The sequence below is a fragment of the Platichthys flesus genome, chromosome 20, assembly GCF_949316205.1.
Source record: "Platichthys flesus chromosome 20, fPlaFle2.1, whole genome shotgun sequence".
Taxonomy (NCBI): Eukaryota; Metazoa; Chordata; class Actinopteri; order Pleuronectiformes; family Pleuronectidae; genus Platichthys; species Platichthys flesus.
This window is the reverse complement of record NC_084964.1, coordinates 17,036,872-17,054,892: the sequence shown is the minus strand read 5'-3', so window position 1 is coordinate 17,054,892 and position 18,021 is coordinate 17,036,872. Positions and strand designations below refer to the sequence as shown.

Below are 18,021 nucleotides of genomic sequence, written 5' to 3'. Positions count from 1 at the left end.
GGAGCCACCGCTGGGATGCTTTCAAATCTCACTACTGTGTTCCTGGAGCTGTTTTCCTCTCCGAGCGGTTTCTGTTGGTCTGAATCGTACACAGCTCTAGTGGGTTCTGGGCTGGGATTCAAACCTACGTCATCCTTTCTTTTATCCTTATACCATAAAAGAAAAAGAGTTTTATTTCCTAACAAATCTGTCATTTGTTAGAATATTAGTCTGCGAGGCAAAGAGCTTAGACAGAACCTGTGCACAGGTCAGCGTTGATAGGTCGCATCAGTTTTCCATTCAAACATAATTTCCAGAACCAGTAAGACCGGATCCTTGAACCAGTAAAGACGCCGGCAATTAGTGAGTCAATGTTATGTGATCGTGCATTATGAAACATTTAGATCAGCCTGGCACGGTTCTGCACCCTGAGCTTGTGAAGGACAAATCTGAGCCTTTAATAGTTAAAGGTTTTGGTTCCATGTGGGCCCCACTTGTTTCCAGCGATTCAGGATATCCGCACATCAGATATCCTGGTTCCTCTCTAATTCCAATGTGAACACATGTGGACAATTACATTATTAAACTAAATTAGCCAGTCCCCCCTCCTCCCCCCCTTTACTCACGCTGGTGACTTTGCGGTAGATCTGGGCGGCGTTCTGGCACTCGGAGTACGGGTACTCGGAGGTGGCCATCTCCAGGATGCACATCCCGAAGGCGTAGACGTCCACCGCCTCGTCGTACTTCTCCTCGTACATCTCCGGGGCCATGAACTCTGGTGTTCCTGTCGGGGCAGAGGGGGGGAAGTCAACAGTTAAAAACTAAATAAGATCAAATCTCTGGATCAATCTTTTTTGACCTCACACATTAGGTAGAGCCGTTCTACCCACACTGGATCTATGAAGAACTTTCCTACTTGCATTATAAAGCCTTGACTTTTAAAATGCTGTTTCAAAACTAAAAAGTATTTATATGGATGTGGTCTAAATATAAATATACAACAATGTATTTTTCGATAATGTGTTCATGTGAATTATTTCAAATACATTTCAAGCAAACAGCCAGTATAAAGAAAATGACTGCTGCAAGCCTGGACGTTTATCTAGATGAATATCATTTGCCTTGTGGTGAACTTCCATGTTTGTGATTTCTATGAAAACCAAAACCTAATGGATTGAATTCGAAGAAAAATGGATCATCAATCAAATTATTCAAAAGAATCAAGTATCAACAAGTCGTTGTGACACCAACATTCAGCGGCACTCCCTGCATGAGTTTGATGTGAAGGACAAGTTCCCACTGAAATTAAAAAACAGTCGTGTCATCTTATACAGAGTCGTTCGTGGGAAAGAAGAAAATATACAAGCAGGAGAAACTGGAAGCAAAAGCTCAACATCTTCCGATTGGCTGCACGCTGCCTGTGTTGGCTCAGCTCCAGTAGATTCCCTGTCAACGGTTTCTTTCAGATTTCCTTTGAAAGTGATATTTGTGTAAATTATTCGCGGAGGGTAAACACACGCGGACCCAGCTCCACACTCACCAATGACACTTTTAGCAAAAGAGGCACTTTTGAGGGTGGCCAGGCCCAGGTCTCCGATCTTGACGGAACCAATGGGGCCGGTGATGAAGATGTTGTCGCACTTGAGGTCCCGGTGGATGATGGGGGGAGCGCGTGTGTGCAGGAAGTGGAGCCCCTTGAGGATCTGCCGGCTCCAGCGCTGCAGCAGCTTCAGCTTCATCTCCTTGAACCTTTTCAAGTACCTGAAACAAACGAAAGGTGAGATTAAACACTCAAATCTGAACACAGCAAGGAGAGGAAGCTTTTTTGATCGGTGTCCGAGAATAATTCATCTCTTATTTTGACAGTACAGAGGAAGTTTCGAAATTAATTTGTTTCCTGAATCCTTTCCCAGAACAGTGTAACTTCTGTCTGGTCCTTTTTTTATCATGACTTTAAAAGCACAAGAAAATCCGTCTCACGTTTTGAGCGTGCCCGACGTCATGAGCTCCGTCACCAGGATGATGCACTTCTGACCCTTCGAGGTCGACTTCCAGGAGTCGTGGAAGCGGACGATGTTCGGGTGCTGCAGCCCCTTCAGCATGTCCACCTCCTCGCTGAAGCGTTGCCGCTCCGCCTTCGTCAGCTTACGGGTCTGCAGAGACGAGGGAAAAAGCACATTCACATGAACATGACTGTTTGTTAAATTTTAAGTATATTCGAGATATGACTTCTACATGAGGTGTGAGAAACCTGGTTATTCAAAAACAAATAAATGAACAAGAAATCATTTAACATAATCAAATATTATAATAGTTGTGGGTTTAGATTGTTGTGTTGACCACAGAAATGCATTTGTGTTACTGGGGGGGGGTCACAGCCCAGCGAAGGTTGAGCTCCGCCTCTGTCACTGTTTATCTTACAGACCGGTTACGTAAGCGGGTATCAAAAAACACACACAAATACACAAGACCCATTTGATAAATCACTGTTACTTTAGCTAATGAGCTCACTGGGGGGGACTGGAAACCACAGCCTGGTCCATCTGGGTGACCCCCTCGGTTACATAATCCCAGTCACTTTCCAATGAGGGGAGGTCGGACTTTACAGATTGAAGGAGCAGGTTTTCCCCCCAAATCCATGTTAAACCGAACCACACACTGTAATCATGCTGCAGGAACAAAGACATTTTTGTGCTTCCTCTTGGATGAATGGAGCAATTTTACTGCTGCTGGAGTAACTCAGTCTGCGGTGGGTGGTTGGTCGGAAAACTCCGGGGAGACTTCGGGGATCATGAATCCTGCATTGAGGCAGAATTCTGGGAAAAATGCTCTGCATATGTTTATGCTTACAATCAACGTGACCGCTCCACTCTCTCCTTCCTCCTCGCTCCCTCCCCAGTGAGCGAGGAGGTGCTGCTGCAGTTAATGCACCGACTGTCTCAGGACCAGATGAAGTCACACAATGAAAGGCCCCATTTTGCCTGCAGCAGTCACCTGTCAACCATTCCGACAGGCCCCGAGCTCTTGAGCAAGAGCTGACTTCTGACTGAGTGCTTTGCTTTTAGGTCGACAGGGATCAGTTCATGATGTGAACACACAGGCTGCAGCCTCTTCCTCATGTGTACCACCGCTATGAGGAAGAGTCCTACATGACATTTAATAGATCATACAGATGTACAGTACATGCATCCTCTGAGCTAGTTACTCCTGATTTAATCTAATCTGTGCTACATATATTCAATTGTGCTTTCTGGTCCACATTACACACGCTGCAGGTTTAAGGTCGATGGATCTCTGTTCTGGAATATCAGTAAACGCATGTAATGTGACACAAATCAGGGTGAGTGTGTGTGCATTACACGAGCGCGCCAGGGTGAGTGAGTCAGTGGGTTTATAGGTTGATGGACATCTGGTTATTATCTAAGTGTGATAACATCAGACCGCCCCCCCCCCCCCCCCCCCGTGTAGCGAGCGAGCTTCATCTCCCGTGGATAGCTGCTTGCCTGTTGCCTCACAGAGTCCGTGTAGGACGCATTAAACAGCACTTCCAAAACCACAGGATTCACTCGGGCCTGGCGTGCTGCATGGCACGGCTGCAAAATACTGCAATGCATAAAGTTTTTGGAAGAAGCAGAAATCCTGCCGAGGCCACTCTGAACAAACGCTATTCATGAAGAGCGAACTGGAGCGAAATATTTCTTGTGACTCATCGAAACCAGTCCCCGACTCAAATCTGAGAAATCGCTCATTTAAAATTGTTAAAAAAGTTTAACGAGTAATGGGAAAGAAATCAAGGACAGACGGAGACAACAACAGCACAGAGTGTGAGTTGTGTTAACGCTGCAGTGGCGTCATCCCGTCGCATTGGTGCCGGATCTGGATAATTTCAGGGTAACATAACAAAGCCTCCTCCCAGCAAACACTCAGCCAGCCATAAAGTGTTGCTCAATATCGACTGAGACTTTTTAAACATCATAACCAAATAATAACAGGAATGACCACGAGTATTTCTCTCATTATAATGGAAAGTTAACTCTAAATTTGATTTATTGATATGTGTCTACAGTTGTAAAGGGGATCATCTGCTGACAGCTGAGTATCTATCTCACTTTTCCCCAGGATGGTCGACTGCATCTCTCTCCCCACCTGTCTCTTGCCCCTGCCCCCACCCCGAGGCCAGAACCCGGCCAAAAAAACGTTGCATAACAGCGGAGAAGGCCGATCGGGGGGGTAGGGGGGGAGCCACAAAAACAAACCATCTCTGTTTTGAAAAGACAAGTGGGTGTATCCACACAAACAGAACAGATTCAGAGGTGTGTTGAGTGAGCCGCGGCTAAAAGTCCGATCTTTCAGCAAGACGATTTATTCTTAGCCGCTGGGGGGGGGGTGTGTGTGTGTGTATATTGTGTGTGTGTGTGTGTGTGTTGGGGTCTGCAACAGCCAGTAGTGGGAATTCGTGGGCTCGGTGCCAGATAGGCGGAGTTACATAAGCATTGTCGATGGTAGAAGAGCCACTGGCATTAAGAAGTCCCTGTCAACCCCCCTATTATGACAACCAGGACATGGACACGACATGTCAGCCAACATCTACACCACAACCAGGTGGTGTAGCTCTGCGGCTTAATACGGGAACCAGGAGTTTGTACAGCACTGATGTTTCACTCAGAGAGATCCAGTCAGTGGGTCCGGGCTCTGGGCGACAGCCAGGCAGCGAGTGGTCGAGCTGCAGTATCTGTAGGAATCCACTTTGAGAGAAGTAGGGCAAGTGAAAGAAATGGATTCAGTCATACAAGTTATTGGCTGCAGGAATGTGTGTTAAGGGTTAGAAGCAGCGTTTTATATCTTGAACACTTGCACGTTAAGAATGATGCTCAGGGCAGTGCTGAAAAGATGAAGTCCATCAAAAGACTTTACAACATCTTTGATTAAAAGGATATAGCTCCTCTATGTCTCTTATTATTATTATTATTATTATTAAATTATTAAACTTCCATGAGAAGACAATACTTTTCCTGGACTTCAAAGTCAAGCCCATCTGTTCCTTATGAAAGCGTAATATTTAAAACATGTAGTTTAACTTCTTAAACTAGAATTGTCTCACAGTATAATAGAGTCCCTCCTTCCTGTGCTTTCAATCATTTATGGTAAAACAAAACGAATGGACGTTTATGGCACAGAGGAATTATATATATTCAACTTTGTCAACACAAGTAAAACTTTCTAGTCAATTCATTGTTAATGTTCTTCTCATTCTTCTTCAGCAGCAAATATTTTTGGGTGAGTCTCGCTTTTCTGAACCAATCAGAAAAAGCTGAAGTCAGGGGTTGAAGGATATAATTATCCTATTTCCATGTTTCCCATTGTATGATAATGGCCAAATTACCATAATTCTCCATAATTTCATCAATTAGTGTAATGACAGTATTAAGATCCATAATAATCATCCATAGAGGGATGTAAAAGTGCCAAATGTTCGCGTTGGTCAATTTTTCCAGCTTATATCATAGAATCTTTTCAGAAATTTTACAGATGAAACAATTAGTCAGTTAATTGAGGAAAAGATGAATAGTTGTTATCAGTGGCAGCCCATTAAAATCAGCTGTTAAAATAAAAAAAATGACTGAGGGGGGGAAACAAGTCAGAACATTTTGTGTAATTCCAGAGAGCTTCCATTTCAATCTGCCCCGGCCTCTGAACGAATTCTTCTCGGGACTAAAAGGGCGACAGGTAAACCGGAGCTGTCCTTCCTGTCATGAAGTTATTACTGAGAGTGCTGCTGGCAGCTCATAACTCCAGACGCTCCAGACTCTGACAGTCAAGAGTCCTGCTGACGAAGACCAGAGTTCAGGGAGAGAATACAGGACAGGACCTGCTCAGCCTCAGCAGCGTCACAGGACCTCTGTCCATCACAGGCGCTGACGACTGACTCGACAGGATCGAGGTCAAAGGCAACGTGGGGGGGGGGGGGGGGGGGGGGAGAGACAGCTCTGACCTCACCCCTCTGACACGGACATACCCTCGGGGTAAACACACACGTAGGCACTCACACTGGCGCAGTGTTGCATTCAGATGTTTGCAGGTGAAGACTGAGGCGGCAGTGTGCTCCTTCCTAGGAAAGCCCAGCGTGTTCTGTAAATGGAGCGGGCGCAGGGAGGTGAGCTATTAATCTGAAACGGATTGAGGACTCAGACCAGCCTCTGACTGCTGCTCTCACTCTGACAACCTGACCTAACGTGTGGCGCCCGGCTAATTACCTGCACAAGTAAGAGAGAGCTCGATGTAGGATTACATCAGCTCTGATAGCGGGGGGGTCAAGAAGTTCTCTGTCCATTTAGTCTAGAGACGTTTCCTCGATGTGAATAGATTTCATAGTCCAACCGAAACTAGATTGGAGGCAGATACTAATTAAATGACAGATATATATCTTGACTATAAATGCCTGATATAAACAAGATCAATATGTTTTTGTTTGCATTTGTTTGTAGGATCTAGTGAATTTAATCATAGCTTCATAGAGTGACTGCTTGGCCTTGCCCGGAGCTATGCACTCTAATTGAATGTTTTATTTCTGGCTCCTCGAATGTTTTAATCCTGTTCCAACCGCGTAAACCACTTTGCAAAGTGTGTTTTGGAAAGTGCCGTATGAATAAAGGTATTATTCCATGTGTCTGTGCGTGAGCTGTTTCACCACCTCAGTTTGAAGAGACTGACCTGGGTGTGTTTGCGAGCTGGGAGATCTTCTATCTTCGCTTGTGTTTACTTTGTTATTCTTAACATCTTTTAACTGTCTGCTGTTTGCTTTTAGTCCCTCGCCTGAAACCTCAGCTTCTATAAACTGCTCTGCACTTAATAGCACGGTCACTTAAGACTTCCCTCCATGTCCTCTTTGCTTTTAAACCGAGCTTCATACTGTGCAATTACCGTGACTGGTTGCTTCTCCTTTGCTGCTGCCAGATCTACCTCATCTCCTCTCGTCAGTGAGAACCATTACATTGTCTCGTGATGTGGAGCTTGTGATTGTGGCAAAGACAAAGAATCCCACAGTTGCGAGTAAGTGTGAATCAAATGCTGTAACTGTGAGATGCAACGGTTGAAATGTCAGCACAGCAAATGTTTATATGTAAGATGTTTGGGGACTTCAACCGGGCTGATCATAAATTGTGAATTATACAGCAACAGTGGCCCCTTTGTGGCTGGGACACTCAGCTCGGACAGTGTGTATGCAACAATCTGACGAACCGCTCTGACCTGTTTCACCTGCGACCTCTGGTTAAACACCGGCGAGAGGACATTCCTGTCCTCCTCCGGTCCAATAACCCTGCGAGGGGAGGCAGGCCTGCCAAAAGCTGGAGGGGAGAGAGAGAGCATATTAGCTGTTCTCTCCCAGCGTATTGGCATCTGGAGAGAGGAGCGTGAACGGGAACAAACACTTTGTCCTCATCGGCAAAACCCAGAGAACCACGGCCAGATCACAAGACGCCTGGAGGACACTACAGGCCCGGAGGAGTTGGTGTCATTAAAATGTGAGAGAGTGTGAGAAACACCGGTGAGCACATGTTACAGCGAGGGCGATCAACCTGGAGCTTGGTTGCGACAGGCTCTCTGTGATGAACGCAGTTGAAACGAGGTGATGGTGCCTATAATATATCAGATTGACCGACGATTAATGGGCGAAAACTGAGCTTCACCACATCGGCTCCACCACAGCTCACTGTAGCAGCCTTGTTTACACCCGACTCGCTGCTTAAAGCTTAATGGAGCAGCTGTGTGAGGATTCAATAAACAAGTCATGTGTCACATGAGATTCGTGCACTTCCACGAATAAGCAACGTATATTTAGCCGCCACTCATCCTGGACAGCGAGGGATGTTATTGAAAATTGTTCGTCAGGACAGGGACCAGTCATGTTCTGTCAAGGAAGACGAACCTGTTGGCTCCTAAACAATAAACTTTGTGGAATCATCGTTCTGATCATAGAAAGCAACAAAAAAAAACATAAATATTTGATTGTCTGTATTTTATATTGCTCAAATTCATGCCATTTCTTTTCTTCATGCTTTGCGTTTGCACTTTTACAGACCACATTTATTCAAGTGTAAAACAAGAACGCTGTATTTTATTGTTAATGTTGATTAATGTCATTGACCTCCAGGCATCCCGGGGGTTTGTAACACACACATGCTAATGCTACAACAAGGGCGTAAATCCCTTTTGTGATGTGAACACAAATCAGAAAAAGCTTTGAACTGCCACAGTTACATCTATTATCAGTTTTTATTGGCAGTTTAGCGCAGCTCAGATTTGATCTAATCGTTAAACGTGAGTGAAGCAATGGAGCTCCTACGATCTGATTCCGAGAAAGCTCCCCCCCTAATTACTTTGAAACAATATTTATCAACCAGGCTGCCGTTAGCAGACCACAGGCCTCGACAAGTTCACGACTATTCACATCTGACAGATTGTTAAGTATGTCCTCCGGGGCAGACTCAGTGTCACAGTGTTTCTGTTTGAAAGAGGTGGGTCCCCACAGGGATGCAGATGATTGTGGTTACAGTTCACTTAAGTTGACTCCCATGTTACACACGTGAGTTTTACCTCTAGAAGGCAAACACTGGATCGTTGCTAGGTAAATATTCAGATTCCAAGAATCCTCTACAGGCCCGGTTATGCAAGATTAGTGTTAAAAGAACAATGGAGAGGAAGTGTAAAGATAAACTACACTTGATTTAATGTAGACGACAAATTGGTACTGTTTAATGCAAGTTTAAGAAGCTATAACTAATGAATATGTGTTAATAAATCATTTAGAAATACTTTGTTGATCACTTATAAGCCATCACTACAACAAATACAACAACTTTAAGTCAACTAGGTTGCGACCAAATGATTTCTTTTTCATTTTGATTTGAAATAATGCATCCATAAAGTTTTGTTATCCATAGCAAAGGTTCTTGGGTTTCTCACTCTAATAAAACAATCAATTCTAAATTACAAAGTTAGACATTGAATTCCATGACATAATTATACAAGCAAGTAAAATAACAAATAATAATTTAATCAAAAGAAGCTAAATAAAATAAATAAGTAGAACAATATAAAAATCACAAAATAAAAAGGTGTTTCAGTTAGAAGGTTTCCTAGACAAATAAGTAAAAGCCCAATTAAATAAATATGTTTTTAAGAGGGATTAAAAGGAGCATAAGGAGTCAGCCAGCCTGATCTCCTCAGGATGTTTGAAATTAGTGGTTAATAAACCTGTTCTAGTTTTCTTGATAAAGACAAAGACTGTGTTGAGATGGAGTAAACACCACTGAACACCTGGCAACCTAAAAGTGGCTCCTATCAGATGCTTAATATTCCTAAATTATTCATCAGTAACGAAGCAATTACCTTTTGATTTCATATTTCCCCAGCCCTGATCACAATTCCTTGAAATGAATCGTTGTTTTCTCGTGAATCCCAGGAAGAGTTTGAAATTCATGTGGATGACAACGTCCAGATGCAAGAATCTCCACACATCTGCTTCTCCGGGCAACATGCTTAGCTTTGTCGGGAACTGCCGGAGATGTGACCTCAAGAGTGTTAGAGCAAAGCCTTTTGAAATTGTCACGACCTCAGGCTCAGCAGCAGCAGCCGGGAGGCAGAGGAGTCGCTTTCATCTCGACGCTGCTCGGCCTTGTTTTAATATAACCTTATGTGAAGTTAAAGCTGATAAAAAACCCTCAAATATATATGGAAATTCCAAATATCTGGAAAGAACTTCTCCATTTTTTTATATGCTTCAGAATCAAATAAAGATTTGTGTTTCGTTTTTTAATGTCTTTGTAATAGTCTGATAAAACTGAAAGGCCGGAACTGAGCTGTTTGGAAACGTGAACCGTGTGTTACTGTAAGTTTGGTATCTGGTGTATTTGTACTCCACTTTCACGCTGGGCAGCAGCATAGTGTTACAGCGACAAACAGGGATGTGCTATCAAGTGCCACTGGCGACCAGTACCGGATATAGTTTACGAAGTGTCGGTATGCGAGTGGGTGGGGGGGGGCTCCGTGTCCCAGGGAGGCAACAGCATGAAAGATTTATGAATCCTCGACCCTGCTCGACTCGGCGAGGAGTCAGAGCGACTTTCCAGAGCGTGAACGTGAGCTCCTCAGAAACCCACACAGCTTCGAGACTTCCTGTATACTCAGAAAACACATCGGCCGTGTTTGTTGATGTGCGCGCTGCAAGGTGACGGAGCCCAAACAGGTGGAGTCATCACTGCACACCAATGGCCGATTCATCCTTACCAGGACTCACATGGCCGACTCGGAGCAGAGTCACACTCCTGACACGCTCCGACACACACGGCCGGCTCAGAGATGACCAGAGGTTACCCCGAGGAGCAGGCTTTTCCCTTACCAACTATGGCCTCACAGTCCTAACAGCTATTAAAACCTGAGTTCTTGGGTTTGTTTAGGAAGCAGGACTCAGGCCTCTGCTGCACGGTGACCACATGCCCCCCCCCCCCCCCCCCATAGAGGAAAGACTGTACAATCTCACACTGTAATTACAACAAAACACAGAGGTGAGGAGACTGTTTTTCTCCCCCCAAAGTGAAATAACTGATATTTCTCCTACAGGCTGCAGATGAAAGTCCAGACAGCCGTAGGAGAACAAGATCTATCAAGCACATGAGATGTTGAGCAAAGAGAGATGAGCTGAACCGAGACATCCATATGTGTTTATAATCAGAGGAAAGAGCTAATCTGAATAAGGGTTAATGAACATCCAGGATCCAAACACACATTCAAAGAGCAGACAAAGAGCAAAATGAGAAAACAAATGCAAATACTGCTGCATAAATACAAAAGAAGAATGAACGTTGTTGTCACTTTAAGAGAATCTCAAGAGGATGAAGCCTTTAAAAAGAAACAAGCTTTCCGCTGTGACCTCTATCTAAGAAAAACATCGAGCAGCGGAGTTGGTGATTGTGCAAAATATGGGTCATCAGGGTATTATTACTGGCAGCTAAAAAAACTTTTAACAAACCTGGAGTACACACTTAAAACTCTCACATAAAGAGTCTCTACACATAAGGAGCCTAATAAAAGCAGTGACTCAGCTTTTACCAGCAGTACACAACTGTATATAAAAGTACAATAGCTCAGCCATTACAACTGGAAGATGAAAAACCAGTTTCCCAGCTTGTGTCCTGCAGAGTTAAGTGCAGTACTGACACCGGTGGAGATGTAACTGTGTTTTATATTCACTTTTAATCCACTGCTGATCGATGCATTTTCCAAATATGATGATATGATATATTTACATATTTAATGTTGTGACTTGAAAGAATATTCTGGATGTTTGTTAAGGTTTTAAATGTAAAACAAACGAATGAAGCCCGACTAATAATTGCTTATCTGAGCTATCATATTTAACTTCCTGTAAATCAAAAACCACCCACTCAAGCTTTTCTATTATTACTTCAACGTGAGCAAGTTTATTTTACTTTACTATAACTACATTGGTTACTTATCTTTGATGGGACCAAAACAGATTTTTAAACTTTAAAACATCCCTCTTTTCTTTTCTTAACCATTTCTTTCTTGGACTCTCTCCTCCCCTAAAGGTCACAACCTGGGGGGAGCGTGGCCTAGGGGATAGAGCGGGTGCTCTGCGACAAGAAGGTTGCTGGTTCGAATCCCACTCTTTCCCATCTGCATGCCTAAGTGTCCTTAGCAAGATACTGAACCCCTAAATAGCCCCTCATAAATGTTGAGGGTTACTAAAAATGTAAGTCGCTTTGGCATGTAATGCCCCCCCCCCCCCCCCCCTGCACAGATTAGGTAAATGCAGGGTACAGTAAACACACGTTCATGTTCGCCTGCACACCTACAAGCACGTTCGTTTCCAGTATAAACATACAAACACACCCAACGGCCCCGGGGCCCCTGAGCACACAGCCACCGCGCTGCCCCAGCTTGCACCTTCATCATCCAGCCTGAGACGACTCATTTACTATCAACAGCAGCCAATGCGACACTGTTATCTCATCCCAGAGTGGAAACTGTGCGGTCCAGACAAGCTGTATCTTGCAGCAGCGATCGCAGAATAAACGCACATTTATTACACTACGAGTTTCACAGGTGACGCAGTGTGGCCTTCCGCTCAGGACTGTGCAGTGCTAATTAAAAAAAACTAAACCAAACAAACAGCCCTCACGTCAAAGTGCCGCGTGGCCGTATGTAAACGCCGACTATCGTCGTGGGGCCTCCTTCACATTGGCCGGCTCTGATAAGCTCGCCTCAGCATGGCCCCTACAAGGAAAGACAGGGTTGATGTTGGCTCCAGTAGAACTGATAGGAAGCCCGCAGCTTGTGTTGTGTCACTGAACACTAGCCACATTCAGATAGAGGTTACACAGCCAGGACTGTATGAGGCCAAGGCTATAGCTCGACAGCGAGGGAGGGAGGGGCGACAGAAAATCCAGGACTTGTGCCAAATAAGATTAATAATTTGTAATTTAGCCTCATAAGTCAAAATACAAACGGTGCAGAGCCGGTGGCAGGACGTAAATAAGGTTCTACAGATTGAATTCAACCAGCTGTTATTATATGAGCTTTAAACTCGGAGCTCAAGCGTAAACAGTGCAGCTTTTACCCCACGGGCCCACTTTCACTGCTACAGTAATGCTCCCTGCTCTTATTACAGAGGTGGGGTGCAAATCTTCCACCACACATCCCCCCCTGCTCCTAATATTTGTCCTCAGGTAACTCTGGCTCTGTGAGACTAATGAGCTTTAAAGAAACAAGTAAAAGCTGCAACTAACAAAACTCATTCTGCTCTGAAAGTCTTCATATCGGACAATTTGTCTTTTGCTGATAAAACACTGAGATATAAGATGGGTTATTACAGTTTAGCGCAAATAGAAAAGCCTTGAATCTGATTCTTAAATGACCAGGGAGCCAAAGAGGAGAGTTTAGGACAGAGTTGATGGGCTCATACTTTTTATCACCAGTCAACATCCTTCACTCTGTATTTTGGAACCTTCTCTGGGCGAGTTAATGAAGATATACAGCCGGTAACAATGAGTAATAATAGCCCCACAAAGTCCAGTATCACCAGGAGACAGGCTGTATGTGTTCAAATGTTCTCAATTTAAAAATAAAAAGTTTATGACATCAACAGAAACCCGGACCACACAGGGAGTTCACCACCTTTGACAGCAGGGTCAGCAGAAAACTGTCCTGCTGGTATTTATGCATTAAAAGAGCAGCAGCTGATTGACTTGTGGGTCAGTTATTCTTTTTTTTAAATGCACTCAACCGGCCCATGTAAACTCTGATGATGCTGAACACAGGGGGCAGTGGTGAGGCTGTTTACACGGAGCATGATTACAGAGCGTGTGCTGCTTTAAGGTTAAAATAAAAACTCTAGAGGATAAACGTGTCTCCAGAAGAAAACTGCTGAATAAAATCCAGCGGTGTCCTTTAAAGGTCACAGGTCGGCTCAGGGACGGCAGCTCGTCATACTTGTTGCAGCTTTGTGACCTCAGCAATAAGTGACACTCGCCAGCAGAGTGACAGCGGCTTGTAAACCCTCTGTCCCGGCGTGATGAATGAGAGTGGGAGGGAACCATTGCAATAGCTCATCCATTTTTTATTACCACTGCGTTTCCTTCCAAGCTCTGTCGATGATGTCTATATTACACCCAGTCACCTGTGGAGCTCTGGGGGGAAGGGTTTCAAGGTACCAGGTTGTAGACGTTCCATTTTTTTTTAGAAACTGCAGTAGGACATGTACTAAATGGGATGATTTGCTTTCTGCTCCCCGAAATTGTAAGGGCTACATTTTTTTAATGACCTGCTCTGCCCATTAGCAACTGGTGAATGGAGCCCGGGAAACAAGGTGCTGTAAATAAACCCACTCGACCAGTTTCATCTGTCAATTATTACTTTTCACCTTGTTTTTATAGCATCACGTAAATAATTAACAACGTAAAATAACAGAAGCGATTTATTCACCGGCTTTGACTGACATTTCTTGATTTAATAAGCAAACATACTAGATATGCTGGGGATGCTATATCTGTGAGAAGATAGTGTAAGTGTCTCTAATCTTCTCATACTTCAAGTTGATTGCTTTATTACTTTTCTGTTGTGTTACAGCCGTGATATAAACATCTGGTTCATCTAGGAGCATTGACCTCAGATCATCCTGTGTTTAACTCCATCTTGGATGAGCCGTGGTGTTGCCTGTCATGCAGGATTCTAAATGCATTGTTTGCTTATTGTGCTGGAACACAAAGTAACCCCATGACAACGCCCTGACAAACCTGTGCTGCCTGCGGCCCGCTGCCAAGACACACGTGAGAGTCTCTCAGTGGGAGTCGTGACTGGTTCGAATGATGATCCGTCCAAGTGGGAATCAGGTTGAAAACAGATGTTGTCTGAACTTCCTCCTGGTTACCTCAACTTCCAAGAGGCCCACGTAATACATCATAGTTAAATGAGCTTATGGCATTTCTACCTGACTTGCAGTGACGCACCTTCAGCTTCTGCTCCATCAACATTACGGGAGTGATCGTGTTTAGCCACCAACAGCTGGCCTTTGTGTTCGTTTCAGGGATCGGGGGGGTGGGGGGGGCACATGCATGCAGAGGACGAGTGGCGATTCCGGTGAGGACATTCCTCCGTGGCCGAGTCCGACTCCTCTGAGGTTAACGTGTCACAACAGTAACCATATCAACAAAGGCCACCTTTAAGCTTATTAGGAGCGATTAGGGAGCTTAGCCGGGCTCACGTCTCGAGCGTGCCCCCCCCTGGTAATAATCTCAGTGTGTTTCCGAACCACAAAAGCAAGGAGCTTACTTTAAAAGTCAAAACCACAAACAGGGAGGAACTCCTCCCTGTGTTTGACCCGAGGCCGTGAGACAGTAAAGACTTGTGTTGTTACAGTACAGGTGATGGGACATCTGTGTATCACTGACTTGGGTGTCTACCTCCACTTGACATACACCTGTTGTGTGAACTGACAGGTGGGATCTCGAGGCAGCCGTCCCCACCTGCTCCTGCTGGAGCCTGAGCCTGGAGGGTGGCTTCACTTCACTCTGTGTAATCCCCGACTGTCTTTGCTCCGGTGTTTCCTGCAGAGCTCGCATGCGAGACAAAGACTTCCCCTGTGCATCTTCTAGAGAAGGGAGAAGGTGCTTTCATGTGCAGGTGTATCTTCTAAAAACAACATCCATTATCTTTAAGATGGGCTGAGGAGAACAAAAGCAGCTGTTGCCGGTAGGTTTGTACTTCCGTGTCGGTGGAACAGGGCTCAATTTGCACACATGCACCTCACACACACAACCGGCAAATGTTAACTGTCGACCTTAAGCTTAAATCTTTAAATCCTCCTGTGTTATCAAACCATGTCTGCAAGAGCAGGGGCAGCTGCTACCCAGGCTGCTTGGTGTCTACAGGCCAAACACTGGGGTGTAATAAAAAAAAAGGTTCTGACCCCTCTGCACCTTGACAGCAGAGTTCAACAGTAGTCGGCCTGTTCCACCTCTCGTGTTTACATGTGACCATGTGAGCAAAGGCGCCCTGCAACACGCTGGATCACCCGGCTGAACGTGATCACCCCCCCCAGCTTCCACATCACAGGACGGAAATATGTTAAAATGCATAAGGCTCTATTATCACACACCACTACACAGAGGGGGGTGGGGGGATCATCACAGCTGCCTCCGGTTTGCCCAGGAGACACTCCAAAGATCCCGGGCCTCTGTGTCACCGGTTTGATAATGAAAACAGAGATTAGAGGGGATCATGGCAGGAGGAGAAGTTCAGTTGGAGCCGAGCGCTGACAGGAGGAGCCGGGATGCCGGGCACAGGCCGGACACATCCAGACTCAAGGTCAACCGGGGAGAGAAGGCAGTAGATTAGCTGCTTCACATGGAGAGGGAGGAAGGGTTAGGGAGGTGGGGGGAGGGAGGCAGGATACAGATAGAGTACCTGGCTTACATGTGTTGATGGGGGAAGAGAGAGGGAGGCATGGTGCGGTGTATGCAGTGTAAACAACGCAATGTTTGTGTGATGGACATTAAAGGGACAGGGAGAAGACTGTTTCACAAAGTTAAAAAAGTTAAAATATGGAATCGGTCCATCCTACCTGGAGCTCACACCACGCCACCTCCACTGTTGTCTCGGTGTCCAGCCCTTTATAGACCGTCTTGAAGGATCCTCTCCCAATCTCGATGTTGAATTTGAGATATCTTCCATCAGGGGAAGTGGCCACTGCTTTGGTCTCCACGTCTTCCTTCTCCTCCTGCTCCGACAGTATCCTTTGCTGCTTATTGTGCAGGTCACTCTCGGAGTCCGAGTTGACCTCCTGGCCCCTGATTCTCTGGACGGGACCCCAGGTGCCGGGCACGAGGGAGACTGCGTCGGGCTCCTGGCTGCTCGGGGGCGTGATGGTGCTGGTGCCCGGGCTGGAGACCGGGGACGGACACGGTGGAGTGTCGGTTGTCTTCTCCTCCTCTGCCCGGGACTCGCACAGTGTCGGGATGTTCTCCGCGGACCACGACAGGGCTTTGGAGAGGACGCCACTGTATAAAGGCGAATCGATGTCCATGCTGATCTTCTGGAGCCCGTAAGAGTTTCTGCGTGCGCCCAAGCCGTGCGTCCGCCGCACGGACAGGCGCTCGTCGGTCATATCCACAGGCAGGCCAGGGAACCCGCGTCCTGCTCTCTCGACCTGCGCGTGTGACATGTTGGCAGGTTCAACGCCGTCTTGATCTGGAGCCTGGATGTGGAAACGGCACGAGGACAAAAGAGTACAGTTACTCCAAGTGACGCGTTACTTTTCCATGATGTCAAAGCCGTGAGTGGCTTTAAATAATAAAAACAAGGCTGTCACACAACTAAAGAAACATATTCAACCATAAACTGGCAAACTTCCAACCTTGGAAACGTCTGCAAAGTTGTTTTCTTTTCAAAACAAGACGAATAAGAACAATACTTACTCATCCCAGCTGCTGTGTGGAGGAAATATTTCACACTATTACGCACGAAAACGCATCGTTTCCATCAAATAATCCCCGCTGTCCTCTTGTCTTCACAGAGTCCTCAGCCATAACCTCTTCTGGAAGGACGGAGCTGCCTATATCCACCGAGCTGCTGAGGGCTGTGCGTCCTGTGCGCTCCCAGTGCGCGCTCCCAGCTCCGCCCCGCGCTGCTCGGACGCGCCCACAGCTCCGAACCACTCCGAACACACAGGGACTCAACACAACATCACCGGAGGAGTGTCCGCGAACCATTTCTCTAGAAACGGCACCGTCATGTTTTTCGCTTGGATTGTTGTTACTTCTTATGCGTAAATTGATATCCAAAGAAGATCAGGGGGATATCTTTAAAAGTCTGAAAACTGGAGGAGTGTTGTGCAAAATGCATGAGAAGTAAAAGAAGGGAAGGTTGTTATATATAATATGAGGATCAGTATTTGTATGCGTTTGTTTTTCTTAGTATTCATTGACTTAACAGGTGTCAAATGACATTCTACTACTGCAACAGAACATGATGTCTCCTCCTCCTCCTCTAATTGTCCCGTCTTGTCTCATCAAGACGTCAACTTCTTACATTTCTCAGAATTAAGATGAGTCACTTCTCTCAAATCTCATTTGATTAGCAAATGGATGCTGCAACAGGAGTGGACAGGCCTGCAGGGGGAGCCAGCCAGGAGAGCGCTTCTGCAGAAACAGGACACCTTTATCACCAGTGACCACACTGGGCCCCACCTGTCCCACACGATCTCACACGTTATCAGACACGCACACACGTGTCCCTGGAGCTGTGTCACCCCAACAGGCTGGGATCCAGCAGCACATGATGCAAGTGGACTGGGCCTCCGTCACTCACTGTATAGCTGCTGGCAGATATTAGAGCTTATCTCCGTCAGTGTGGTTGGAATCTGCACGTCTGCACTGTGGGGCCCAGTTCACAATATACATCATCACAAAAAAACATCAGAGACACTTCAGGGAAGTCGCATTGGGACGAAAAGTGTAAAGACAG

At 45.7% G+C, this 18,021-nt stretch overlaps 1 protein-coding gene across 3 annotated transcripts in view; it reads right to left on the bottom strand.

The window, feature by feature from the left end:
• wnk4a (WNK lysine deficient protein kinase 4a) overlaps positions 1-17,187 on the bottom strand; it is a 35,731-nt gene extending 18,544 nt beyond the window's left edge. Inside the window, exons 1-5 of one of the 3 annotated variants that reach the window (XM_062413780.1) lie at positions 16,974-17,187; positions 16,121-16,753; positions 1,960-2,132; positions 1,520-1,740; positions 606-763 (exon numbers count right to left, since the gene is read on the bottom strand). In XM_062413780.1, coding sequence (XP_062269764.1) covers positions 606-763; positions 1,520-1,740; positions 1,960-2,132; positions 16,121-16,720 — 1,152 coding nt within the window. In that variant the 5' untranslated portion in view covers positions 16,721-16,753; positions 16,974-17,187. Of the gene's footprint in view, positions 1-605; positions 764-1,519; positions 1,741-1,959; positions 2,133-7,227; positions 7,409-16,120; positions 16,754-16,973 lie in introns of those variants that run through there. The other 2 variants (XM_062413779.1, XM_062413781.1) reach the window with 2 other exon arrangements.
• Positions 17,188-18,021: the final 834 nt, after the last annotated feature.